The sequence below is a fragment of the Pteronotus mesoamericanus genome, unplaced genomic scaffold (genome assembly GCF_021234165.1).
Source record: "Pteronotus mesoamericanus isolate MK-2021 breed Mesoamerican mustached bat unplaced genomic scaffold, CSHL_Meso_final contig_74, whole genome shotgun sequence".
In the NCBI taxonomy this organism is placed as follows: domain Eukaryota; kingdom Metazoa; phylum Chordata; class Mammalia; order Chiroptera; family Mormoopidae; genus Pteronotus; species Pteronotus mesoamericanus.
Window position 1 is genome coordinate 44324634 of NW_026555247.1, and position 27222 is coordinate 44351855.

The 27222-nt window shown below is 70.8% G+C and overlaps 1 protein-coding gene across 3 annotated transcripts in view; it reads left to right on the forward strand.

The window, feature by feature from the left end:
• Positions 1-27222, forward strand: part of NFATC1 (nuclear factor of activated T cells 1) — a 79399-nt gene that overhangs the window by 29891 nt on the left and 22286 nt on the right. For 2 of the 3 annotated variants that reach the window (XM_054583796.1, XM_054583797.1), the window contains exons 6-9: positions 658-798; positions 8304-8359; positions 12243-12375; positions 23987-24676. In XM_054583796.1, coding sequence (XP_054439771.1) covers positions 658-798; positions 8304-8359; positions 12243-12375; positions 23987-24676 — 1020 coding nt within the window. The remainder of the gene's footprint in view (positions 1-657; positions 799-8303; positions 8360-12242; positions 12376-23986; positions 24677-27222) is intronic. The other variant, XM_054583798.1, reaches the window with a different exon arrangement.

Sequence of the window (27222 nt, forward strand, 5' to 3'; positions counted from 1 at the left end):
CCCCCGACGCTCCCTGAAGTCCGGGTCCCGCGTGGTGTGGGTCCCTTCTCTTGGGCAATGACTGTGCTAGCAAACGGGGTGCCCCGCACCGCACAGCTTCCACCCCGGGCTGAGGGAGGGACCCAGACTGGGCTGTTGGGGTCCCACCAGGAAGCTCTGTGGGCCCGGCTGCCCCCAGAACCACCCCTCGCCCTGCGGCCCCACCTGTCCCCTCCCCTTGGAGTGACCCACCCCCCAGGGCAGGGCTCTCGGGACGCCCACCTGTCCCAGCAGGGGTGTCTCCGTTCGGCTCCCTGCTCGGCGACGCCGCCCCGCCCAGCGGACCCGCCCCCTGCCCCAGGCCGTCCCCACACACCCTCGCGCAGGCACCTGTCCGCACCCGAGTCCGCTGGGCGGCGCGGCCTCCTCGGCGGGACGGGGGCGCGGGACCCGCAGGGCTCTGTGAGGCCCCGGGGCGTGGCTCCTGCCCCTCGGGACAGCGTGGCCACGCCCGGCGTCGGGGAGGTGTGACGGCGTGTCCTCCCTTCAGGGGTCACGCCGTGCCCACGAGGCACCGCGGAGCCGTTTGACGCGCCGGTCCCCGAAGGGCTGGCCCCTGGGTGGCGTGGGGGCAGGAGGCCGGCGGCCTGTCCTTCACTGTCACGCCTGTCCCCGCAGCCCAGCGGTCGGCCCAGGAGCTGCCCCTGGTGGAGAAGCAGAGCGTGGCCAGCTGCCCCGCCCTCGGCGGGAAGAGGATGGTCCTGTCCGGCCACAACTTCCTGCAAGACTCCAAAGTCATTTTCGTGGAGAAAGCGCCAGGTATTTTCCTTGAAAACGGCCGTCTCGGGGTTTCCTGTCCAGCGCGCGGTGGGGGGTCCTGGCAGCGGAGGCGGGCGCCCCGCGCGTTGGTCCGCGGGGGCCGGGCACGGGGCCGGCCGTGCGGCGGGGGTCGCGTCCGGCCGCCTGCGGTCCTGCCCGCACAAGGCGGATCCCTGCAGAGGCCGAGGCCCGTCCGCACCCACGGCCGGTGTCGGGGGGCCGTGCGAGGGCCACCTGTGGAGTGCTGTGCTCTCCCCGGCGGCGCGCGGCCCTTTGCCCGGGCTGGGTGGGGCGCCTCGGGCGGAGCGGGGCTCTCTCTCGGAATCAGACTCCCGGGGACGGGGTCCGGCGCAGCGCGGCTCACAGACCTCGGTGGCCCGGTCGCACTCCGGCTGCCCCGCTGGGTTGGTGCCAACGTGCAGCCACTGTCTCTGTGCCTGGCGGCCCTGGGGCCCCAGCCTCCTGGGTCTGAGCCCGTACTGGCCGCTGTGTGCACACGCGTGTGGGCCCGTGTGCGGGACCTGAGAGGGAGCTGTGGACGAGGCTGCCGTGGGGCGAAGGCAAAGGGTGTCTGTCCCTTGAACTGTGGGGAACCGGGCAATGAGCCGTGTGTGCAGGGCGGGTGGAGAAGCCGCGGGTGCCCAGGCGAGTGACGTGCGGGAGCCCAGCCCAGGTCGGCGGAGCCGCCCGCGCCCCGAGGTGGGGTGAGGGGCCTGCAGGTGGCCCGGCTGGTGGCCGGCGTCTTTTTTGTCACATTTCCCAACTGGAATTTTCCAGAGAGCGCCAGGGCAGGACTTGTGTTAATTGCTGAAAACCACCGAGGCATTCAGCCTCCATAATGGGCCTTGATTTTGTACAGTTTGCAGGAAAATTAAGTGCTTCAATCAGAATGGGCTTAAAAGTCGGCCCCGTCTAACATGGTCTGCCTGTATAATCATGCACATAATTGGAAAATATGTCTTAAATTACGGAGAAAACCCCACTAAGTATAACGTGAGGACAGGCATTCGGACTTCTGGAACGCCCTTGTTCGGAGGACGTCAATTTTGAAATAACTCAACCTTCCGAGCTGGAGGCGTGCGCGTGCTGCGGAGGCAGGGCCTCCGGGGGCTTCGCTCGGCGGCGAGACCCCACTCAGGGCAGTGGCACAAGGGGAGGGTGGAGCGGCTTCCTCTCTGTTTCCTGCCTCGGGACGGCACCTCGCCGGGGGCGGGGGTGGGGCCCAGCCCCGGAGGCGCGTGGCTGCCCAGCGGCGTCTGAGCACCCTGCTCCCGCGGCCGCGGCCCGGTCCCGGCCTCTGCACACTGTGGCCTCACAGGCGCCCCGGGGCGGGGGCCGCCTGCCCTCCGTGGGGGGGGCTTAGCTCAGGAACGTCCCGTCGTCCCTCCGGAGGCCCCCCTGGATGGGAGCCAGGCTGCGCCAGGCGTGGGGGGCGCCCTCACCCCCCGCTTCCCGCAGCAGCCGAGCGGCAGGCAGACGGGACTTAAACATCCTGCACCTGGGGCGTGGGGAAGCAGACGTGGCGGCCCCACGCCGTCACACGCGTGGGCGTGTCCCGTGTTGGCGGACGGGCGCGCAGTGCACGTCCCCCTCCGGGCGTGAGTCGGCCCTGCCCCCAGGGCATCCCCAGCTGAGTTTTGGGAGAAGCCAGGAAGTCGCTCAGATGAAAACACCGCTTGCCTCTCAGCGTCCAGGGAGGCCGCACGGCCTGTTTTAACACCGTCTTTAATCCGCTGCGGGGGGGCCCAGGCCACGTGCGTGGCCCATCCCGGCTGCCAGCATCGCCGTGGTTGGCGTGGACACCTCACCGAGCGGCTCTCATGGGCGTCACCCTGCCCAGGACCCCCGTCCCCGCAGGGACCCCTGTGCACACGGCCGCCTGGCCCTCCCCGGGCCCCGGGCAGCAAGGGGCTGCGGGGCCTCAGAGAAGCGTCACGAAGGGCTGAGCGGCCTGTCCCGGAGCTGCTGTTGGCAAGAGTCCCATGAGCTCCCTCAGGCCTTTCCTGGAGCCGCACAAAAGGCCCCGGTGTCGGCACAGCCGTCCTAACGGCCGGACGACTGGCCCGAGGACTGGAGTCCAGGCGTGGGGCCTGCAGGGGCAGGTGCGGGGCGGCGGCCCCGGGGGCCAGCCGCGCGGGCGCACAGATGCCCCGCGGCGAGGAGTGGGCCCGGCAGCGTCTTCAGCCGTGGCGAAGGGCACGTCTGCGCGTGCACAGCCGCTGAGACAGGCGTGGCGCCCGCCTGTCCGAGGTCCAGAAGACACCCCGGGGGGCCGGAACGCGCTCGCCTTTCAGACGTGGCCTGAGACAGAAGAGAAGGCCAGGGTTCAGAGGTGGAGTTGGATTAAACGTCATCGAACTCCTGATGCAAAAGCTGAAATGGCTCTTTTCAATAAGGTCACTCGTCTGTCTGTCTTGTTATTGGAAACAACAGTGAGGGAAGCCTGTTCTGACTCCTTTTGCTGCCAAAAAAAAAAAAAAAGCCACCGAGACGCACAGGGGCCCAAACTGCTGTCCCTTCACGTGCGGACGACGCGTGCGGGCTGGGCCCGTCGCAGCTGTGCCTGTGGCCGCCACGAGCTGGCAGGTCCGTGGGGGCCGGCGGCGACCTTCCCTCTGAGGACAGCGTCCAGACCCCCACCCCGCGCTCCCGTCGGCGTCCCCGTGGGTGCCGGGACCACAGAGGGTGCGTCCCCCACGCCTGGCGTCCCCTCAGGTCCCAGCCAGCCCGGGGCGCCCCGCTGACTGTCCCCCCCTCCCCTGCCACAAGCCAGACCACTTCCCTTTCGGAACCTCACCAGACGGTACTGAAACCCTGGACCAAGGTTCCAAAACCCACGTGGCCAGACTGCAGAGCCAGATGCGACACCGGCCGGGCCCCGCCCCAACCCCGCACGGCCGACCCGACTTGCCCATGTCCCCCCCCCCGCGGCCCCCGCTCCGTCTGTGGGTCGTTCCCGTTTGTCTCTCCGGGCGAGGCCCCTGCCCCTGCCCCTGCCCCGGGCCCCGGCGTAGCTGCTGCCCACCCGCCCCGTTCAGGGAGCCGGGCTCCCGGCTCAGCCGAACCGCTGAGGACTGAGGCCGCGGCCCCCGTGGGGCGGCCGCCGCGTCCGGGGCCTCGGGGGCCGGACCCTGCCCTCGTCCAGCGGTCGGGCAGGCTCCGCGCGGCAGCCCTCGGGCGACCGGCCGCGGGAGCGTGTTTGCCGCCCCCGGGACACAGGGAACTGAGGTGGGCGTCCGCCAGCGTGGGGCTTGCTGAGCCCGGGTCGCTCTTGTTAGCAACGAGCCGCGGGGACACCCCGACCGGCGGGCAGGGCCTGTCGCCGGGAGAGCCGGGACCGGAAAGGCCAGCTCAGAGCAGCGGGTGCAGGGGCGTGAGTGCGGCTGTGGGCGTGCCCGGCTGGGGCTCAGGACGGGAGAGCACGTGAGGACCCCCCACCTCGCCGCCTCGGGCTGCGGCCCTGCGCCCCGGCCGCGCTGGGCGGGCAGTGACCCCTGGCGGCCCGGGCGCCCCGCGCTCCCTCCGCCCGGCGCCCTCCCAGCTGGGCCCGGGCCCAGGCGGGTCCTGTTTCGCCTGCTGGGTCATCCAGCTGGCGCGGGGGCGGTGGTGACGCCCCGGCCAGGGCTGCCCCTCCTCCGGCCGGCGGCCCGGCCCGGCCCGGGGCCGCACGGAGCCCTGGTCTTCGGGGACTTAGGACGGCCCCTGGGCCGGCGCCACAGGCGTGAGCGCGGCCCCCACACCCGGAAGCCGGGCTTGGGTGGAGGACAAGCCCGCTCCCTCCGGACTTGCCTGGTGCGGCCCCGGGGGAGGGGCGGGCGACGTCCGCGCCCCGGAAGCTGTGCCACGCGGCCTGGGGGGCTCACGGGGCCGAGGGCAGCAGGGGCCTGCCCGGGGCTGCTCTGGGGGTCACACTTGTCCCCAGCGAGTAAGGGACACGCGCAGCCAGGCCCCCCGCCCCTGTGTCCTGGGCAGGACTTTCCTGCGTCTCTGGCCTCCGAGTGGAAAGACGACCTGGCAGCTCCAATCACACAGGCTCCGGAGGCCTGGGGCGGGGGGCGGGTGGGACCCCGGCCGCGGCGGGGGGGCGGGCAGTAGGGTGGCAGGTGGCGTCAGCGGCGCCCTCGCCCCGTGTGAGGGGCGTGGCTTCGGCCCAGCTCGGGGGGCCTCCCTCCCGCAGGGCTGCCCCGCGGGTCCCAGGCTGGCCTCCGGGTCCAGGCGAGGGGCCTGGGAGGGGCGTGGGCGGACGGGCTCGGCGTGGCCTCTCGCTCTCTGGACCCTCCCCGGCCCCAGAAGGCGCCTGCCCCCAGGGCACGGGGAGGGGAGAGGGGGCCTCTCCACGCACCCACGCGGCTCCGAGAGCCCGACCTCACGGGGGTTGTCGCCGAAACCTGTCCCTGGGCGCACGGCTGGCCATTCTCTCTGATTTGCCCCAAAACACATCTCTTCCTCTAGGTTCTGCCCCCAGTCAACTTCCGGAAGGTGGGCCCTGGTCCCCCGGGGGGGTCGCCTACTCCCAGTCCCACTGCCCATGGGGAGGGCGTGGGAGGGGCCACGGCGGGCGCCCCAGCTTTTGTCTCCTCCTCTCCCCGGTGCTTCCGCGCCCCCTGGCGCGCCCCCCGCCGCCCTGGGAGAAGGGACTTTTTGCGGCCGCTCTGAGACCTAGCGAACTCTCGGACCGCACAGCTCGCCTGCTCCCGTTCCGCGTTGGGTGAGTCGGAGCCACGCGCCCTCGGCAGCCACCCCAGACTGTTTGCATCGCCCCAGCACATTCGGGGCGCGTCCTGCGGGGCCCCGTGCGAGAGCTGCGCCCCGTGGAGGCCGACAGCGCCCGTGGGACACTGGGCCGCGCGCTGCGTGTCCCCTGTCGGCGCGTGGACGTCGGGGCAGTGTCCACGGTTTGTCCACGGTGCCCCGTGCTGTTGTGAGCATCAGTCGGCGCCCACGTTTCTGCGTGGAAATCCCCCGTCCATTTGAGGAACCACCGGGCCGGGTCCCCCACCAGGGGGGGATTTCCTTCCCACCCCAGTCCCCCCGCCAAGCAGGATGGTCCCAGGGGCTCTGCAGGGACGCCGCCCGCACGTGAGGCCTAGGGGGAGCTCGGCGGGAAGGCGGCGGAGGCGACCGGCCGCCTAATGCGCCCCCTCGGCCAGTGCGGAGCCCCTGGGACCCGCGTCCCCACCCCTCCCCCTCGGGCCCTCCGGGCGGCCAGGCCCTGTGCAGGCCTCCCGGGGTCTCCGCGGCGAGGTGACCGCCTGCGTGCAGGTTGCCCCCGCGCAGCCAGCTGCCCGACGACAGCACAGGCCTCACTCAGCCGCTCGGGCTCCGCTCGCCGGGTGTCCTGCACGTGTGTCGCGCAGATGCCGTGAACAAGCGCGCGGCCCACTCCGGAGGCCGGCCGACCGCCAGCAGGACGTGACGTGCGTGTGGCTGACGGCCTGAGTTGCCGGTTCCTGGGAGCCAGCGTCGCGCCAGTGAAGCCCAGGACCCTCCCTGCCTTGGCACTTGGTTCTCTCTACGCTGATTCGTGATGCTCTCGGCTCTGAGTTCACACCGAGACTCTCGGCACCTTCCCTGTGCGGTGGGAAGCCAGTCACGTGGCCCGAGAAGGCCAGGCCGGGGTCCCGGGGCGTCCGGGGGAGGTGTGGGCCCCGTGCGGACCCTGCCTGGCCAGGGCAGCCCAGCCTGTGGGCAGGAGGAGGCCGCCGCCGTGGGAGCCTCCTGGCGGGCGTGGCGGGGAGGCCGTCCCGGTGACTCAGGCTGCAGGGAATTCCCTAATGACTGGGAACATTTTTACTTCTGGGCTTGTGCACAGTTTCCTACTGAGGGCCCAGCGAGCCCCTGATAAGGCGGAACACAAAGGCCCGTTCAGGCCGGCTTCCCTTCCCAGCAAAGCCACCGCGCGCGCAGCAGCCTGGCCTGGCCAGGGCCCCGCCCGAGAGGGCGGCCCCCGCTGGGCGTGGAGATGGGAACCGAACCCCTGGCTCGGTTCCGGAGAGTCCGGAGAGCTCGCAATTAGCCCTCCATGGCCGGCCTGGGGCCTGGGCCCTGCCTCCCTCAACAATGGCCTGTGTAAACAGACACCGGTCTTTGAAAGCAGCTCCTTCAGGGTCAGCTCAGAGTGGATCCTCCGCCCCTCGGGCTGGGCTGCGGATCAGCCACAGGCAGGAAGACCTGGTGGGGGCCGGGGGCGGGCAGGCACTGCGGCCCCGGCCTGTGAAAGGGGCAGGCACGGGGGGCGGGGGGGGGGAGTTCCGAGAGCTGGGCCAGGCGTCTGTGTGCGGCTGCCTGTGCTGGGGCGCGGGGGGGGGGCGGGGGGGCGGGGCGGGGCGCGACCCAGGGGACCCGCATCTGCAGAAAGCTGCGATGGGGCGGCCGCAGCCGCGCACCGGTCGCCAGGAGGCGAGCCGCTCTCGAGAGCCGCGAGCGTCCGTTCCGTTCCCATCGTTTCTCTCTGGAGGCGATGTGGGCGGGGACCCCGGGGACCGTGTCTGGTCAGCGCGTGGGTCCCACGCACCAGGCCGGCGTCCCCGGAGCCTGGTGTGGCCCAGCGTCCCGTGACTCATGTTTCCTCTCGTCCCCACCTCCACCCTACCCAGCAGGCACTAGGAGGGAGGAAAAGGAGACTTGGTCTAATTTACTTGTGACTTAGAATTTGAAACACACGTTTCTTCTTTGAAAACAAAGCCTAAGTAGAACCGGATGCGTGTGGACGAGCCGGCTTCAGAGAAGACAAGGGGGTGGAGGCCTCCAGGGGCACGGGCATCGACGGGCTCGGGGTCTCCGCCGAGCCAGCCCCACGGCCGCCGAGCGCCTGTGTCAGGTTTGCCCTGGGGGCCGTGGGCAGGCGGCCGACCTGCCTCCCTGGGCACCCGGCCCTTCCACCGGCCCCTTTGGGAGGCTTGTGTTCTTTAAACACGTGTGCTTTTTAAAAACATTTCACCTTACCCAGTGGGTAAGGTTAAAAATACCGTGGGTGTGCATTTCTGGGTCCTCACAGAGAGAGGACTTCCTCGTCTCCCCCGCTCGCTGGAGGAGCTCTGTGCCCCAGACGCGCCCGGGCTCTGCAGGCCTGAGGTCGCTCTGCGCCCCCGAGGGGAGCTGGCAGCGGAGAGCCAGCACGGAGCCCCCCGCGGTCCTCTCGGGCCCGGGCCCCCTGTGGATGGGCGTGCGCAGACCCTCCCCGGGCCGCCGCGGGGCTGACGCTGCGCAGAGGGCGATGTCTGGGGAGCCCCCACAGCGAGGCCGCGTCCCGCAGCGCCCGGCGCTCAGGCTCCGCCAGCGTCCCCCCACCCAGGTGTGCTGGGCGTCTGCGCCCCCTGGGCACACGGGCTGGACGCCCTGCTCTGCTGGGTCACAGCCGGGGCAGTCAGGCCTGGCAGGGCCCGCGTCCCCGACGCTGAGCCCGCTGCCCCCAGGGCCCGTCTGCCTGGCCCAGACGCGCGTTTTCGGGGGGTGCGCTTCCTCAGGCTGCGGAGTAACAGACGTCTCGCACCCCTTTCTTCCAGACGGCCACCACATCTGGGAAATGGAGGCGAAGACCGACCGAGACCTGTGCAAGCCAGTAAGTATCACGTGGCGTGCCCACGCGGGGGCCAGGCGCCCCGGGCCCGCCGCGCCCCTGCCGGGTTCCTGCTGCTTTGTTGGTGTGAGGACGGCCGACAGGAACAACAGAAAGAGCACGGGCGCGAGGGCCAGGAGCGCGAGACAGCACGGTGCCCTCCGGAGGCCCCGAGGGGGGCAGGGCCCGCGGCCCCCCGCGTGCGTGGCCCGGGGCTTTACTCCGCCCCCCGCTGACATGGCCCCCCGGACCTCCAGGCCCCCGGGGGCCGCTGCTCCGAGCTCCGAGGGGGCGCCCTGCCTGCCTGGGCACGCGGGCGCCACGGTTCCCCCGCGTCCTTGGCAGTGACACCGCGCCCTCCCTCCTCAGAGAACACCCACCACGTCGCAGGCTTGTTTTCAACACGAAAGGGCTGCCCTGGGCCTCCGGAGCCGGCCTGTCCCAGTGACCGACCGGCCACTGGGCGGGGGCTGGGGAGCCTGCCCTGTGGGGTCGGGGGCGCGACCTGGGTCTCGGGCCTGCGGGGGCCACACTCAGCTTTTTTTGGTCCCTAAGGAATAGCCACTGTTTCTTTGGCCAGTTGTTCGTGGAGAGTGTGTTTGGTCTGAAATCACGGAGCTGTCCTGGCTTCCTCTCGGCTCCTGTTAGCCGGGGTGTCTGCGTCCGCCCGTGACCTGTAACCTGGGGGTTTAGGCCTCAGGGGTGCTCCCGGCAGGCGGCCAGCCTAGGTCGCGACCCACGATGGGGCGACCGTGTGCGCGGTGTCTAGGCGGCTGGCCCTCAGAGGGGTGGTAGGCAGCCACCGTGAGCGTGCCGCCCGCCCGTCCCCGGTCCTGGAAGAGCTGCGGCCCCTCGGGCCGAGAGGCGCGCCGTGGCCGCGGGAGGCCTGCGAGGACCGTCCCACGGGGGGCGGCGGCGGGCTGGCCGACAGTGGCGGCGCTGGACACGGGAAGCGCTGCTCGGCTCCACGCACGGGGGCCTCGGCTCTGAGACGTAACTCGTCCCGCAAACTGTTCCAGGCGGTTTGTTCAGACACCGAATCTCCTTGGTTTGTCGCTTGAGAGACGCAGGTCGTCAGGTAGAGAATCAAGCCCCAAAGTTTCGTTCGACAACCGGGACATTTTTATCGGAGGACAACTCGGTGAAAGGGTGCCTGATGGGGGTGCTCTGCGCCGCCCCGTGCGGTGGCGAGCGGGCGCCTGGGCGGCGCGGCGGCCCGAGTAATCTCGTCTCTTCACTGCTCGTCGCCCGTAGAGGCGCCGGTGTCACGACGGGCCTCACAGTGGGGACGCTCACGGAGGCGGCACGACCGCCGGGAGCATCTTCCCCGGGACTCAGCGCCCTCTTCCAGGCCTCCAGGGCTGCGGGGGAGGGGGAGGCCCCGGCCTGGCCGGGCGGGCAGCGGGCGGCGGCGTGCTGGCTGAGGGCCTCGCGCGCTGACTGGGGGGCCCGGCCACCGCCCCGCCGCCCTGTAGCCCTTGCTTCCCCGAGGGGCCAGAGCCCGGCAGCGCCGCTTCCAGACGGCGCCCCCGGCCCGAGCGGCCCGTGCGCGGCACAGTGGGCGCAGGCGCGCGGTAAGCAGACAGCGGCCCGCCCCGGCCACGCCCCGGCCACGCCCCGGCGGGCCGGGCCCCGCCCCCGCCCCGCCCCCCGCGCCTCCTATGGAGACAGCTCCTGCCCAGTTTGCCGTCCACGTTTTCTGTCGCTGGCGTTTCTTTCTTTACTTTGAGTACTTAACGCGTTTTACAGGAAGTGTTGCAGTTAGTTGTACGTTTTAAACGGAAGCGTAATATCCAGGTGAGCGACGGCCGGCGCCCTACGGTGTCGTCCGCGTCTCTTACGGGAGGTTCGCCTTTAAACCTCTAGTTAGAGGAAGGACGTCACGCTCGCGGCGGTCGCTGGTGCGGGCGCGCGTCTGCCTGGAGCTCCGCACGCGCTCGCCGCGTTCCGTTGTCCGCCCCTTTAAGCAGAGCGGGGTTGTGCTGTCGCTTCCGCACGGTCAGGAGCAGCGTGGGCGCGGTGTCCTCCCCGCGGGTCGCGTGCCAATCGGCGTCGCGGACAACCCTCGCTCGTGGCGCTGCGCCGCCTTCCGGGCCTCCCTTGGCGCGAGTTTCGGGCCGGTGCCCCCGTGGGGATGGTGATCTGTCGCAGGATTTGTCTGTTTAGCGTTGCAGCATATCCGCCTGTGCCCACATCAAAGCACGACCCTCCGAATTTTCAGGAAGTGACCACAACGTGGAATGGTTCCGAGAGCCCTGTCCCCAGCCCCACCCCCAGCACCGGGCTCCTTGCCGCTGTAGCCTTCGGTGCCCCCCAGCGGCCTCCTCCTGCTCTCAGCCTGGGGGGAGCCCCGGCCCCCATGCCTTCTCCGGACCCCCTCTGCGGGGCAGCCAAGAGCCAGGCCGCACCCCACCCACGGGATCTCCTTCCTCACGTCAGGACCCCCCGGGGGACGAGCCCTGAGGGGCGCCCTTGTCCCGATGCCCACCTCTCTGGGTCAGATGGGGGGCCAGGCAGGCCAGAGCCGGGAGGAGCCATGGGCGCCCACGAGGACTCGGTCAGGGGCCCGGCTCTCTGCCAGCCCTTTCGCTTCGGGGTTATTTTTGGTGAGGGGACTGCAGGCCAGGGCAGGAGATGGTGCGCTTTTGCTTCTTCTGAATGACAGGGAGGTGGTTAACACAACAAAACCTGTGGCCCCTGGGCCAGTGTGGGCCCAGGTGGAGCCCCGCCTGCCCCCCGCCTGCCCCCCGCGTGCCCCCCGCCCAGGCATCTGTGCCCCAGTGTCTTTGCCTGGGAAAGGAAAAGGCGACCTGGACTCCTCCTCAGTTTTCCTTTGTAACGTTTTGAGATTTCATTATGAACACGGTCCAATCAATTTCACTATTAACCTGGAGAACAGGCTCCAATTACTTCAACAGAACAAAGCACACAAGGGATTTTTCTGATACATTTTCCCTCCTTGTTAACTGCCATGGGTGACAAAAACGGAAAGAGCTTTTTGGATGTGCAACGTTTCCCGGGCCCCAAAACCCAGAGCTGCGCCCCCTCCTCCCACGGTGTTGGGGCGCGGAGGGAGGGAGGGCGTGGCGCTGACTTGCTTGGGGACACCCGCACCCCACAGGCTGCGGGGCGTGGGCGTCCGCCCCCACCCTTCCCCTCCCCCGCCACGCCACGCGGCCTGGGCAACGTGCTTTATTGCGTCTGCACGTGAAGGAGCAGGATGTCGTGAAACTGTTGCTGATTTTTATTTTGAAACACAGAAAGGTGACAGCAGCCGCCAAAACCACCCTGCTCCACCTCAGGCTCTGCCTCCCGGCTCTGCCAAGCGCCCAGCTCTCCATCGTCCTCGGCTGCGGGGAGTCCAGGCGTCCACGACGGGCTTTGGGTCGTGGTCGTCCCACAGCCTGTCCCCAAAGACCTGTGCCCAGAAAGCGCCTCCCGTGGGTCTTCATTGCCTGTCACCTAGACAGGCGCTCCTGGCTCCAGTGACAAGTCAGCACATGGGGAACGGGGGGCAGGGCATTTTATTTTCAAAGGCCCCTGGTCCGTGGCTGTAGGGCAGACAGGAGCGTTTGGGGCCAGCGAAGCTAGTCCCCTCGGCGTCTGCTCTGGCTTCTCTCTGCGCTGGGTCCGCGGCATCTTAGGGGAAGCCCTGGCCTGCGTCCCTGTCACACGGCACCTCCAACCGCCTTCCAGCCCCGTTGAGGGCCCTCTTCCTCACGAGCCCACCTGTGACCGGCAGGCCAGCTGCACATGCGTGTGCCCGCTCACATGCAGGTTCTCCACGGGGAGCTGCCTCCACACGGACAAACGCGCTGCGGCGCAAACCACTGTGCGGGGGCGCGTGAGGCGTTAACTGTCCCTCCTCTCTGCCTTCTCGCTCCAGAACTCGCTGGTGGTTGAGATACCGCCGTTCCGCAACCAGAGAATCACCAGCCCCGTCCAGGTCAGCTTCTACGTCTGCAACGGGAAGAGGAAGAGAAGCCAGTACCAGCCCTTCACCTACCTGCCTGCCAATGGTAACGCTGTCTTTCTAACCTTACACGCTGCCGACGACCTGGCGGGGTACTTTTTCTAAGAGACGCGGGCACGACGGGCCGCTCTCGCTGTGCAGACCCGTGGCCGCGTGGCGCCTTTATGCTGGGTCACCGTCCTGCTAGCGCGACCCTGTCCTCAGTTCCTTAAAAAAGAAAAAAAAAAAGTGAACCCTCCAGAGTATTTTCCTTTATGGCTGGAGGGGGCGGGGCAGCCCGCCAGGGTGGTCCCTGCCGTTCTGCTGGCGGCTTGCAAACTGCCCGGGGAGAAAAGCGGGCCCAGCGTCCTCAGAGCTGCCTTTAGGTTCCGTAGATGTTGACCGGGGCGGGAGGGGGGGCGGGGGGGGAGCAGAGAGCTGTAATTATTTTGCAGGTGCCTTTAGAAATAAGCCCTTGCTATTAAGCCGAAAGGCTGCTGCCTGGTGTGGTCGTTAGAGCACATTGATGTTTTTTGTGCTCCTGCTGGCAAAGATCCCGCCTGACTTTCTTCCGCGAATATCGCCCTGGGGCCCTGAGGGGCTCAGCTGCCCCGCGCCTGCCTCACCGTTTAAAAACATCAGTTTACTTGTCAGCTCTTTAGGGCGTTTGCCTAAAGAAAGCATTGTTGCTTGCGCCTCCGCCCCCTGCCCTGGTAAAAAGCGAGAGCGCGTGGGCCGGGCTGCGGCTCGGCGACCCCTCCACCCCTGGGGGCGGCCGCGGTGGCCAGAGCGTGGCCGCAGGCTCCCGGGTTTAACTGTGTTCTGTGGAAGCTCTGCTGTGCAAATGGCGTGTTCACGCTGCGGCCTTGGTTCTAAAAAACCCCGGGGGCGAAGAGGGAAATCGCACCCCAGAACTGACTTCGAGAGCAGCCGTGTTGTCACTTAGCAGAAGGACGACTTTTGGGAGGTGTGTTTTCTCTGAATGTAAAACGCCGATTGCAATAGACTGGATCACGGGAAACGCGAGGCTATCGGTGTCCACACCAAACAGACGGACCGTTTTGGCCGCAAACGCCTCGGGAGGCGGGAGGGATGCTGTTGTAAATTGCCCCCCGTGAGTGTGTGCCTGTCTCGGCTCCCGGGCCCGGGGCCCCGGAGGCGTGTGTGTTCCGTGCTCCACGCTCCTGTGACCTGGGCTCCATGGACGCCGTGAGCCCTGCCTGCCCTGGGCTGGGATAAAATATCTCTTAAAAAGGAACTACTCGGTGTTTTTTTGAAAATGTAATGATTGTCTCCTAATGACGCTTCAAGCACAGCGGACCAAACATTGAATGTTTTACAGAGAACTAAGCCTTATAAAGAAAACTTCCTTGCGAAGCCGTTTAGGAAACCGCTCCGCGGGCCCTGCTCCAAGCCCACGAGCGCCGAGCGATGCACACGCACACATGTCGGGGGAGGGCCTGTCGTGAGGGCACGTCCTGGTACGGGGGGGGGGGGGCCGAGGGCCCCAGGACCGGGGGCTGCGATCGCAGGGGCGCGGGCTGCCCGCCGGCGAGGGCCACTCCGTCCTGCGGCCTCCCCCCCGCGGGGTCAGAGCTGCCCCTGCGCCCAGCTCCAGGCCCAGGCTCTGCACGGCCCCCGGCCCCCAGCCCCCCGACCCTGGCTGGCGCCCCAGCCGCACCCGCAGGGCCCGGGTCTGTCTCGTCCACCGTGACCCGCGGGGCTCGGAGCCTGGGCTTCCCCAGCCTTCCTGGCGGCGGGAGGTCCGCGTTCGTCACCTCCTCTCATCGCTCGTCCCCGAACGTGCTCCAGCTCCACGAGCCCGGGGGGCCCACGCTGCCCGGGGGGCGCCCGGCCTGCCCTGCCGTCCCGGGCGGGGGCGCGGGGCCAGGCTCCGGGGGTGGCGGTCCCTCAGCCCGTCACTAGCCTGTGAGCTCCCTGAGAGCAGGGACTCCACCCGCGTCGGACTCTGTGCCCGAATGGTGGGACTGTCCTCACATGGTTTTCAAGATAAATAAAGGAACGAATGATCGACGAGCCTGAGTAGCCGTTTCGTTTGCTGTTTTCCTCGCCGCGCTGCCACTCCCTGGCCTCGGGACTGAGCCCCCTGGCCGCGCTGAGCGGGTGTGCCGGGCACCGGGCTGCCTCACGTCCTGAGGGCCCCCGTAGACGCCCGCGCCCGAGCGCCGCACTGCGCGGCGGCTATAGACAGAGCTCTGCGGCCGGCGCGGGGCGTGACTTGGTCGAGGAAGGCCCGCCGGCCTCAGGGCAGTGGGTTCGTCCCTGCCCTCGGACCTCAGCAGCCAGGGGTGACGCCGTGGCCACGTGACCGCGGCGGAAACCCGCCTCGGTGGTGGTTTTGCTTGCGTAGTCGGGCAGATCCGTTTTAAGCTCATACGCACATGCTGTTGAAATGTACACAGCGATGGAAACGAACCCAGTGGAATCTTCCCTCTGACGTTTGTTTCCGGGTGCAGATGTGTAAGGTCACAGCTCGTTTTGGGTTTCTCCTCCAAACGGGGGGGAGTGAGGAGAGGGCGCGGCCCTGCCGCTCTGGCCTCCGGGACGGGGCCTCGGGAAGGGGGCCCTGAGCTCTCCCCCAGATCCACCTGCCGGCCGGGGCCCCTGCCCGGGCGGCCCCTGGCGGTTCAGGACTGGACCGGAAGGGCACGGCGTGTGTCGGTCAGAAGAGGGCGGGGAACGGCCCTCCCCTTTCTCACTTCTCGTCTGAGCCCCAGCCTCACCTGGAGACCGCAGGCGAGCCTTCTGACCACAGCTTCCGGGGTGGTGCCCACCTTGGCCCCCCGCCCCCGCCTCCCCCTGGTCATGTGTTTGAGTCAGTGGCTCGGGTGGAGGGAGGGCGCGGGGCGCGGGGCGCGGCGCCCTGGGCCGGGGCTTCGGCGGCTGCCTCCCCCTCGGGGGCGGGGGAGCTGCGTGTGTAACAGGGAGAAGCTCCCGGGTGCACGTCGGGCCGGGAACGGGCCCCACTGTCCCCAGCGCCGTCCCCGGGGGAGCAGCCAGGGCAGAACAGAGGAGCATCTGGGGCGAGGCCAGAAAACGCCGCCAGTGCCCACGCACACAGGCCGCGGGAGGTGTCCTCGGGGCCCTCGTCTGTCACAGCTGGCGTCCGGCGGGCGAGCGGGCGGCAGCTGCCCCGTCGGTCCAGCCCCGCGTGTGGGCCGGGGCGCCGGCGCGCGCCACGACCGAGAGGCCACCAGGCGCAGCCAGGGCCCTGAGAGAGCGCCCACGTGCCCCAGGAAAGGTGGCGCGGGCGGGCGGGGGCGGGGGCGGGGGGCGTCCCGAGGCCGCGGCTCCGGCTGCTCACCCTCCAGACGGCCGCCGCCGGCCGGGGCGCGCAGGGCAGGGCAGGCCAGGGCTCCGACGAGGACAGCACTTCCAGGCGTGGCCTCAGAACTGCGTAAAATGAGGAACGTACCTCAGGACGGATCGTGGGGTCTTGGAGAGTTTGTCTTTCCTCTGAGATGTTTCTAGGTGGTTCCCCAGAAACACCCGAGGTAGCGGGGCCCTACCCCCCCGTCCCCCGCTGGACGGGCGTCCTGGAGCTTCACCAGGGAAGCCAACCCACCTCTGCTGGGGCGTCCACCGGCCGGGACTCCCCGCCCGGGGGTCCCGTGGGGACAGCCACACAGCCCCATAGAACCTCTGGACCACGGGGAGCAGCAGCTGTGCCCCCGGGGAGGCCTTGACCAGGTCGCGGGGGCCCCAGGGTGGCCCTGCCTGGCGGGGAGGAGGGTTTGTGGACGCTGCCGGCGACCCCGAGAGGCGGGGACCCTCCGGTGTCCTGCTCTCCGGTCGTGGTGCGGGGGCCCCGGCGAGTCAGCGCCGCCGTAAGGCGACGGCCCGATGGGGACGCACTGCCGCCCCCCGGCGGGGGGGCGGGGGACGCAGGCCCGGGGGCTCGTACGGGTTACTCGGCCCAGAAGTCGGAGCAGAGCGAGGAGAGGCAGGAACAGGCCCGGGCCCCACGCAGCCCTCGCCGGTGGTCCGCGGGGCGGGCGGCGGGTCTCTGGGGGCCCCAGCGCAGTGAGGCTCCGTCTCCCGTGCATTTGTCGCATTAAAGTTTAACCCCGAAGTGGCTCCCGTTACGGACTCAGAACACACCCCCTCAGTGGCTTCAGGTCACCGCTGGCGTCCGGGAGAGGCGTGGCCATTCGGACCTCAGCTCCGGCCTCCCCCGTCCTGCCCGCAGCCCCGGCCCCTCACCCCAGGGCCCACCGGGGCCTCGACCCGCAAACGTCCCTGTTTTGTAGACAAGAAACGAGCCTCTGCAGCGTACGCCGCGGGCCCCAGACACGCGCTGGCCCACCGCGGGGCCTGTGCCACCTTCAGAAAGGCTGCGTGCGTCCCTCCCGCCGGGGCTGACCTCGCCTTGTCGGACAGGAGAGGCGGCACGGAGGGGCCCCAGCTGCGGTCCACGCGGGCGGCCGGGCCGGCGCCGCGTCGCGGAACCCCGACCGGCTGCAATGGAGTGGAAGTGCCGGCGGGTCTGACCCCGCCGTCCGTCCCGGGACCTTCCCCCCAAAGCCCAGGGGCTGGCGGGCAGCGGGCGGGGGCGGGGGTAAGGAGAAGATGCTGCCCAGGGGCCAGCCTCCTGCGGGGCCCCGAGACCCCGGAGCGCTCCACTGGCCAGCTGCTTGGGTTGGGAGCGTGGCTGGTCCTGCAGACGTTCCGGAACCTTCTCCTCCAGGGAGTGGGCTGGTGTTGGGAGCGGGGCCGGCTCCTGGCGGACGTGCTCAGGCTTCGATGTCCCTTCTCGGTCGAGGCCCACAGAGCCCCGCGGCCTTTCTCTTTAAATGCCTGGCTGTACGGGCCCTCGTGCCATTCCAGCCGGAAGTGGGGGGCGAGCGGTTTAGTCTTTCTTTCCTCATTTTAAACCTCATGGACTATAGGTGCCCCGGCGCCAGGTGACGTCCCGGGAGGGGCGTGGGGCCCCGCGTCAGACCCCCCAGGTGGAGCGAGGCCGAGGCCCCGTCAGGGTGTGGCAGGCACAGGGGCGGGGAGCCTGGCCGTCCACGCGGGCTTCCTCCACGCGCCCGGCCTGTGTCAGGGGTCGCAGTCGGGGCTGGGGAGCCCCCAGGTGTTAGGAGGAGGGGAACGGGACTCGTACCTGCGGTCTGTGGCTGGCCCTGCCCACCCCCGAGCCCTCTGGCTGCTTCGCAGAGCACAGGAGGGGACAGGGGTGGCTTTTCAGGAAACAGGCTGGATGCCTGTGCCCAGGGCGGAGGGTGGGGGCAGGCGGGGCTCCCGGGACCTGGGGCTCCACACCCGGACCCCTTCACAGGACCCGGGCTACAGCGGCCCCGGGCACGGCGGGGCGGCCGGTTCAGAAACCGGAGGGCGTGGGCTGCCCGAAACAAGGGAACGCACGCGGGCGTCGGGGGTGAGGCCGGGCACCCAGACGCTCGTGGACGCGACGTGACGCGGCTCCGTGCGTCCCGGGCGGGCGGCCCGCCCCACGGCACCTGCTCGGGCCCCGTCGCGGCTGTGGGGAGCGCCGCCTGCGCTGGCGCCGAGGCCGCGGGCCTCGCTGGGCCTGGGACCAGGGCCACAGCCCTGGGAGCACAGCTGCTTGGAAGCAGCCGCGAAGCGTGAATCATGCTCCTTCCCACGCAGCTCTGGCAACTATCCGGCGAAATCCGGCCGGTGTGCCTCTGGCCTGTGTGGTCTGTTTTGACCGTAGCCTCCACCGGCGCAGTTGGGTGACAGGCAGGCCCCACGTCACCGACCCTGGAGGAGGCCGCTGGGCACGCCTGCAGCCGAGGGGCTGGCGCCCGGCCCGGGATGCGCCGGCCGTGGGGGCCTGGGCCCTGGGGGTCACCCCCACCGCCCGCAGCGCCCCCCCCCGCCCCCAGGGTCCCCGCTGCCTTTCCTGCCTTGTTATCGCCAATAAGCCGTGCCCTGCGGTCCTGGCCCTGGTGTTTATGTTGATGGTAAAACGCAGGTCGAGCATTTGCAACAAATAGGAGACAATCTGCTCTTTGTTTCCTGGGGTTTAGAACAAAACTTCTTTTGTCCAGCGCTGCGGAAGGGGCCTGGTAAAGCAATTCCAGCCGAAACAGTTGCGGTCGCTTAACACCGCGCGCTGCAGCGAGCAGGGGCGAGCGTGGAAGGCGAGCCTTGGCCGGCGTCCAGCCCCTGCCCTGCCCCTCGGTCCCGTTACGAGCCGGTGAGCGGACGCCACGGCAGACAAACCGGGGACCAGCCGCCGGCACCGCCACGGCCCACGGCTCAGGACGCTGAGGCCCACGGGGGTTGCCGGCAGGGCAGGACCCGTGGGGACCCCCCCAGGTGGCAAATGCCACCTCTTCTCGTGTGGTCGCGCGGCAGGTGCACAGAGTGGGCTCTCGCTCCCTGTTGAGGCCGCAGCCCCATCGGATGGGACCCCCCAGGACCCAGTTACCCTCAGTTCCCTCCCGAAGGCCCAGGGGCCGAGGGCCTCAGCCTGTGGGTCTGGGGACACAGTCCGGCCTGAGGTCTGAGAGCTGGGCCCTGCTCCGGGCCGACTGCGGCCCCACAGCTGTCGGAAGCAGGAGGGGACCCAGCAGGAACCCAACGCGTGCAGTCGGCCTCATTTCTGGTGGCGCGGCACCTCCCTCGCCGCCCCGTAGGTAGATGTCCTCTGTGTTACAGCAGGGAAACTGAGGCCCGGGGGTCCCGTGACCATCCCCAGCACAGCAGCTCGCGGGCGACGGCGGGGCCCCTCCCAGCCCCGCCCGTGCGGTGGGACGTCCCGGGCGAGGCCTGTGACTCCCGTCCCTCCTGGGAGCGGGGTAGGGACCCGGGGTGACCTGCCCAGGTCCCTGAACGGGAGACACACGCGAGGGTGCCCACGGGCGGCACAGGGAGGCGGGGGCGGGCCCTGTCTCAGCAGGCGGCTTGCAGCGCGCGCTGCAGCCGTGTCGGCCTGAGATTCCCTCGTGGTTTTCTGACTAACACACGCCAGTCCCCAGGCGTCGCCGTTACAAGCGCCGAGACCACCTGTCTTCACGCCCCTGGGCGGCGGGAGGGGCCCCAGCCCCGGCGCACAGGGGATTTGGGGGGCGGCCCAGAGGCCGGCTGCGCCCCGCCTCCCGTGCCCGAGCCGCCGGTGGTGGCCCCCGCTGCGTCCGCGCCCCCACGGCCCAACGAAGGCGGCCAGGCCGCGTGCTCAACGTGTGACGGTGGCAGAGAGGAAACGTGCTCGGCCTGGCGCCCACAGGCCATGGACCATCTGCCCCGGCCTGGCGGGGGGCCCATCCCCTGGCCGCTGACCCCCAGGGAGCGGCCCCGCCCGGCCTTTTCGTCCAAGCGGCAGCTTTGCGCCCAAAGCCAAGTTGTGGCCAAACTGGTTTCACGCCTGGAACTCGCCGCTGCCCGGGGCTGAGTCTCCGCCAGCTCAGCCCCCACTGCCCTGTTCGGTCCCTCGACTGAAGCAGCCGGGGGCCGGGGGGGCGCTTGCCAATGCACCGAACCCCTGGGTGGAGGGCGGGGCAGACGTCGGCTGTCCGCCCGTGTCCGGGGGCCGAGGGTGTCCGCTCGACCCAGAGGGCAAGCCCCGAGGGGCTCCCACGCGGTGGGCGGGGTGACACGGCGGCCGGACCCCAAGCGATGGGTCCCGCGCTCCTGCGCACGCGGCACGGCCCCAGGAAGCCAGGGGCCTGGGCAGCGGCGGGCTGCGGGGACGGCCCCGCTGCGGTCGCCGAGGCTGTCGGGGTGTGGCCGCCGCCTCGACCGTGCCTCCCGTCTGTCAGCGCCCCGCGGGGACAGGAGCCCACGGGCCGGCATTTCTCCGTGCGAGGCCGGGAACGGGCCTGGACGCCGTGGGCCGTGGACGGCCGTTGCGGAGGCTGCGTGCGGCTGAGAAGGCCCCGCGTCGCTGCGAGGGACGTCCCCCAGACGCGGGGGCCGCTGGCGTCGCCAGTCCCGGGACAGGAACGGAGGCACCTTCAGGTGTCAGGCGCGCGCCGAGCTTCGGCACAGCCTCCGGCCACCGCCCTCCCGTCCGACGAGCGAGCGGCAGCGCCAGGAGGACACCGGGCATCGCATCGCGTGCAGCTCGGGCCTGGGAGGCATCGGCTCCGGCGTGGACGGCCCCCGCCCGCGGCAGCGAGACGGCGCCACTGCCGCGGAGGCCTCCCGCCTCCCAGTGGCTCCGACGTGCGGAGAGCGTCCGTTTCCTCTGAACCCCACGCGGGGAGTGCGGCTCAGACGCCGCAGGAGCCGCGAGCGCGGGGCATCGGCCTCCGGAGCGTGTTTCGTCCTCGGCTGTCGCCCTGCCTGGCCGCCGGGGGCGTCGGCCTGCGTGTCGCGGAGCCGGTGTCAGGCGGCGGCCCTGGGGCCCCCGGGTGCTGCGCCGTTGGGGGACCTCAGTCCGGGCCGCTCCCCGGGCTGTGCGGAGCCCCCAGAGCAGGTGGGGGCGGGGACGTTGTGTCCGTGCCAGGCACTGAGTCCGTTCCCAAGGGGCGCCTCTCGCGGTGGCCCGTGCGGAGCCCCTGGGCGCGCCGTGTGGTGAAGGGGAGCCGGCCGCCAGCGAGCATCTGGCCGCCTCGTGGGTCCAGAGTGGCTGCGGCAGCTGCCGTGGGGCCCGCTGAGCAGGGAAGGCCCAGGTCAGCGTCCTGGGCAGGCTGGACGGGGCCGGGGTCTGGCCTGAAGGCTTCAGCCCTCTGTCCACTCTGCTCTCCTGGGGCGAGAGGGTGGCTCCTGAAGCCATTGGCGGGTGTTGCGTGTCCTATGTTCCCTCTCCGCCCCCAGCCCGGGGGGTGGGGGACACACACAGGCTTCCAACATGTCCTGTTGTAGAGACCTTCCCAAAAGGGGCCCCCGGAGCAGAGGGTGTGGGGCTCAGTGCCAGGGCCCCGGGGCTTTGACAGGCTGTAAGTGGGCCTGTGGCCACCGAGCAGACAGACAGCAGGTCACTCCTGGCCGCATGGAGGGCAGGTCGCGGCCACGCTGCTGGCGTTGCCAGGGCCGCCCGTGGGGGCCGCCCCTCCAATGCCGTGCGCAGCAGACAGGGTGAGGGGCTTAAAGAGCTCAGAGGACGCGTCACGAGAGGGAGACGCTGGCCCCCGTGCCGGCCGAGACCCCTGCGTCAGGCCCACGAGGGCCTTGAGTTAACGCGAACCCCGAAGTCACCAAACTCGCGTGGAACGCGGCCGTGGCCGCTCTGGGTGCCCACGTTCACGCGGCGCCTCTCCAGCGGGGGACGCGGGCTCTGCCAGGGACGCGTGTGTTCGTGGGGCCGTTTCCAGCGACCGCCAGCCCCGCATCCCCGGGCCGGGGTCTCTGGGCCCTTTCTGGGTCCACGTCGTGCTGGGAGTGGAGGAGGGGGGATTCCGGCTGGAGGGGCGCCGGGACTCTGCTCCCCGACCCGCAGAGCTGGCCCCAGGGACCGTCCTGAAGGGTGACGCCGGCCGGCCCGAGGACGGGGCCGCCCGGGAGAGGCTGCCGGCCCGCAGCCCCGCCCCTCCCGGCACAGGAGCCCAGGCCGCCTCCCCGCGCCCGGCTCTCCGGTGCGGAGCAAGCAGCTGCAGCTGTTTCCTATTAACTGTGAGGACGTCACCGCGGCCTTGGCAGCCGGGCCAGCACCGGCGCTGCCTGTCTGTGGACGTGGAACGCGTGGCGGGGGCTGTACCACGAGGGGGCTGGGCCCGGCAGAGGGGGGCCCCGGCTGGGGGCGCTCGCAGGACCACGTCCCGGGGGGGCCTGTGGGAAAGCTCGGGGCCGACCCCGCGGAAGGGCTTTCTGAGGGGCCCCCTGACGGAGCCAGGAGTCCTGCATGCGCCCGGGGACACGGGGCCCGCAGACACACGGAGCCCCGGGGACTGCCCTTGGGGGCCTGAGCGGCGGCGGCCGTGGGGCGGTGGGCGCCGCAGGCTCACGTGCCCCTCAGGAGCCGCGTCCCCCGCCCGGGGCTCCCAGCCAGACCGGGGGCGTCCCCGGCGACATGGGCCCGGGATTGCCATTTACTCCGAGAACGGCCCACTCTCCTTGTCCCCCCGGCCCCGCGGCCCCCGCAGCCTCCTCTGGACGGCGGTGCACGGGCACGTCCAGCCTGGCCTGGGGAGCAAGGGGCGCTGGCGCTCGGCGGGGTCAGAGTGGCTGCTGAGCGCCCTCCCCCCGGCAGCGGCGTGAGGCTGCCGCCCTCGGCCAGGCCGGCTGCGCGGGGCTGGTCGTGCCCCGGACACGGACCCCCACGCCTTCGGGCCTCGCGGGCACGGGGCGGCGTCGGAGAGCCGTGGGGCCGCGGTCGCCGCAGGGGCTGGCCGGAGGCCTCGGCGTCGCTGTGGCTGGTCCGCACCACCCGGGCCCCGGGGACTCCACACCACGCCCCGTGGTCTGTGGGCGGGGGCGGGGGACGCCCCACGGTGGGCGGCCGTGAGTGCTGGCTGGCCGCTCCGCTCCGCTGCAAACCACCCGGAGCCGAGCTCTCGGGCCGCGGGGGTTCTGAGGGGCCCCTCGCCCGGCATGGGCCGACCCGTCTAGTCTGAGCGTCGCCTTCCAGTGACAGACGAGGCGCCAGGCCCAGGGCCCACAGGGCGGCTCCCGCGCCGCCGTTCCCCCCACCCGCTGGGGGCCCACGGGTGCCCAACCGTGAGGCGGGGCAGGCGGCGCACCTGTTGGGGCAAGGCCTTCCTCGGACATTTTGTCTCAAGACGCAGGTCCCCTTTTATTCGCTTACGGAGGAGGCGGCCCAGCCTGTGCGTCCGTCCTGGGCGCGGGGGGCTCGGCCGTGACGGAGGGGCGCCCCTCCCCCGTGCGCGGGAGCAGCCACGGGACTCGGAGCGCGTGATGGCAGCGCGTCCCCGCCACAGCCGCTGAGGCCGGAAGGGCGTCCACGGGGCGTGGGCGTGCTGTGTGGGGGAGTTCGGCCCCTCTCAGAATGCGGGCGTGGCCCCCGCGACGCCCCTGCAAGTGGGCGTGAGAGGCCCGGAGCCGCCAAGACAGCAGGACCGGGCGCGAGCGAGGGCGGGCAGGGCCCGGGGGCGAGAGGGAGCCGAGCGGAGCCAGTGCCCGGCCGCAGCTGCCGTAGGACCCTCTCCTCCTCCACCGGCTGCCGCCTGCGTCCCGGCCCCTCCTAGGGTTCGTCCGCTTCCCAATGCGGGGGTGACGGGGGGCGGGGGGGGCCCAAGGTCTGTCCCATCGGCCGCTGCTGCCCTCCCGGAGCAGAGGCCGAAGGGCAGGGAGGAGGAGGGCGGCGGCGCCTCTCGTGCCGAAAGCGCCTCCCACAGGAGAGGCCGCTTGTCTATGCCGTCGAGCCCCCGGCTCCTGGAGGCCGCTGTCCCCCCGCCAGGCTCCCCGCCCGCGCAGACGCTGCCCCGACGGGCGTCGGTAGCACACAGATGCCGTCGCGCGTCCAAGTGCACATTTGCGCTTTGATTGCTACAAATCCGCGGGCCCTCGGGTCCAGGGCTCCTACTGCCGTTTGCAAATGGATTTTTATAGCACATCAGGGCTGCGGGAGAGTCCAAGGAAAACAAAGCCGCGCTCTCGGCATGAGAAGCAGCTGCAGCTCGCGGAGCCGATGACTCATGGCCGCCTCTTTAATTGGGTGGGAGAGCCGGGCGGGAGACACAGGGACTCAGTCAAGGCGCTGTTTGTTTGCGGAGGGTGTCCTGGCCGTGGCCGCCCCGTCGCACCCGCCCGCAGCGTGTTGACTTGACTTTTTTTCCTCCTCGCAGTTCCAATCATAAAAACAGAGCCCACCGACGACTACGAGCCGGCCCTGACCTGCGGTCCGGCGGGCCAGGGCCTGAGCCTGCTCCCGAAGCCCTGCTGCAGCCCGCAGCTGGCCCTGCCGCCCGACCCGGGCTCCTGCGTGGCGGCCGGCTTCCCGCCCTGTCCCCAGAGGAGCGCCCTGATGTCGCCGCCGCCCAGCGCCAGCCCGAAGCTCCACGACCTGTCCTCCGCCCCCTACAGCAAGGGCATGGCCGGCCCCGGCCACGGCCCCCTCGGACTCCAGCGGCCAGCCGGAGCGGCCCTCGCCAGCCCTGAGGCGCCGCGGCCCGTGGGCGCGCACCCCGGCTCCCCCCCGCCGCCGCCGCCCGCCCTGCTGCAGCCACAGGTGAGTCCACAGCTGAGCAGCAGCCGCCCCCCGGGGGGCCCGCCAGTGCTCTGTCCCCACAGCCCCGCCTCCGCGCTGCCGTCTGGCGCCCACGAGCCGACCTGTCTGCAGTCCTGCAGCGCAGCCCGCCCACCCGGGATGGGCCACCAGCAGCCCCGCCTGCCGAAGGTTCCGGAAACCGAGCCTGCAGCCGCCCGGCCTCTGCCGCTGCCCGAGGTGCGTGAGGACAGTAATCAGGGTCTGGCCCCCACTCCCGTATCGGTCAAGCGAGAGCCTCAGGAGTTGGACCAGCTCTACCTGGACGACGGTGAGTGCCCGCGGCCGCAGGCGCGCGCCGGCCCGTGCGGAGTGAGTGCTCGAAGGCGGGGTGCGCGGACTCGCTGCCTGGCGGGGGAGCGCGCCCTGGCGGGTCTGGGCACGCGGCGCCCCTACGGCTGCGGGGACCCGCTCGGCGGGCAGTGTCCGCCGCGTGACACGCGGCGCTGCTCCGTCACCTCGGCCACCCATGCGGCAGGTGCCTGCGGCCGTGGCCCCCGGGGGACGCTGTCCTGGTCACTCTGGCCAGAGCCTCAGAAGGCCTGGCGTGCGGACCAGACCACACTGGGCACTGCCGCGCGTGAGCGGAGCTCCTCGGGAGGCGAGACAGCCCGCCCGGGTGCCTGGCGGTCTCGGCTCGGCCGCGCTGCCGTCACGCACGGTGTTTGAGTGATGGCTTAGCCGAAACAGACGCCACTTGACCCAGGGCAGCTGCGTGAGGAGGCCGAGTGTTGCGAGGGTCTCGTCAGGAGCCTGGTGAGGGGGCGGGGCCTGGAGCCCCCGCAGGGCGCGCGGCGCTCTGTGCGGAACCGCCGGATGGCTGGGCAGGGACGTGCCCTCCGCACAGCCGCACTCAGGCGCGGAAGCCCCAGTGCCGCGTTCCTCTGCGCAGTGGCAACGGGAGACGGCGGGCGGGGGATTCTCGGCGGACTCACCGTAGAGCCGCGCTTTTCTTGGGGCTGTGGCAGCAAGCGCGTCGCGTGTGGAGCCCCTTCCCCTCAGCCGGTCCCCAGACCTGGACACAGACGGGCGCCCGAGCAGAGGCCCCCGTCATCCCGGCCAGCGGGCCCAGGGGAGCCCGAGGACCAGGCCCGGTCGGCGCGGGCCGCCTCCGGCCGGGACCGCTGCCTCGCTGCGTCTGCGAAGGTCGGGTTCTCCGCACGGTCGCGCACCCTGAGCCTCCCGCGGCCCCTCTGTGCGAGGGGCCCGGGAGCCGCCATTCCTGGCGGGCGGCGTCGCCCCTCCTGCGCCTGTCGCAGTCCGGGCGCCGGTGCAGCGGGCCCTCGGGAAGGGGCGACGTCCCAGCTGGGCCCACACTCCCCGCGCCCCTGGGTTCTCCCCTGCCCCCGGCACCTCCGCCGCCCCCCCTCCCCCGTGCTGTGTGCTGGCACACGCGTGTCCCGCGACTGCTGACCTCCCCACCGGGAGGCCCCTCTGCGGCCCGCGGCCTCCCGCCCTCGGAGGTGCCCCCAGCACGGCCGCCCCTCCCGCGGGCCGACAGCCGGCCCGCTGCCCACAGCTGCTCGGAGGGTCCTCACGGCCCGGGAGGCGGCCCAGGCCGTGGGCAGGACGGGAGGAGCCGCGGCGTCCCTGTCACTCCCTCTGCCGACGCCGGCTCGGTCCTGGCAGCGCCGCCTCAGAAGGCCTTTGACGCCCCTGCACCCGCCGCCGCCCCCCGTGCCAGGCTGATTGCATCCCGCGGTCTGAGTGGACAAGCCCCCCGCGGCCACAGGCGTCAGGGAGACAGGGCCTGGCTCTCCCCGCACCCCCAGGCATCCCTGGCTGTGCCGCCGGAGTGAGCAGCACGCGCCCCGGCCGCCCCCACCGAGGGCGGGAGAGCCGCCTGCCGGCAGCCAGGGCCCGTGGGGGCCTCGAGGCTGGATCTTGCGCCGAACTTGATTACTGAGCACCTGGAGCCCTTCTCACCAGAGGGGCAGCCTCCACACAGGTCGGAGCCTGGGGAGGCGCCAGAGGCTGCCTCTCCCCGAATTCTGAGGGCGCGGGGCTGCGTGGTGGTTCCCTGACGTGGACAAGAGTGGCCGCGCTGTGGGCGGGGCGTGGGCGCTTCCCTAAGGGTCGCGGGGGGCGCGAGTGCCGTCACCGGGGGCTTCGCTGGCCGCGTGTTAGGTCCTGCGTGGCCGAGGTGTTTGGAAATGGGCTCTGCCCGCGGGGACTGTCCGCTCGGTCTGCGGAGCAGAAGGTCTTCGAAGGCGCTCGGCCGGCAAACGAGCGTCGGCTCTCAGTCCTTCCCTGGCTCAGCAGCAGCAGTTGTGAGGTTCTGGCCCTGAGCAGAGGCTCCCCCGTCGAGCACGGGAGCACGTTCTTTAAAAGGTTCGTGTCGGGGACCTCACGCGACTTGAAACGCAGATCTTCTCGTGTGCCGTGGAAGCCGTCCGCAAGCCCCTTCTCGGGCAGGTCCCTGCGGTCGCGCCGCTGAGAGCTGGCGGGGAGCACAGGACCCCGGGCAGGGCCCTCCGTCCCCGCGCGGGCCTGCGCCATTGCTTGCGGCCCCCCTTTCCTACGTGGGCCGGAAGCGCGTCCTCGACAGGCCTGAAGCACACGGAGAGCATTCCAGAATGTGTGTGGCAGGGACCTGCACCCCGTTTTGCGAAGACAGGGCCCCTCCTTCAAGCTTTGCGGCCAGAGGGGCGGCTCCCACGGCCTTGGCTTGTCTGCCGCCACGGCCCCTGTGGCCGCCTCGCCCTCCCTGCTGCCTCCGCCGCCTCCACAGCCGGCACTTTCAGCCCCTGCAGGCGACCCGGGGCCCCCACAAGCGTGCGTGTCATTGAAACAGCAAGCAGGTGGGCCAGGCGGCCG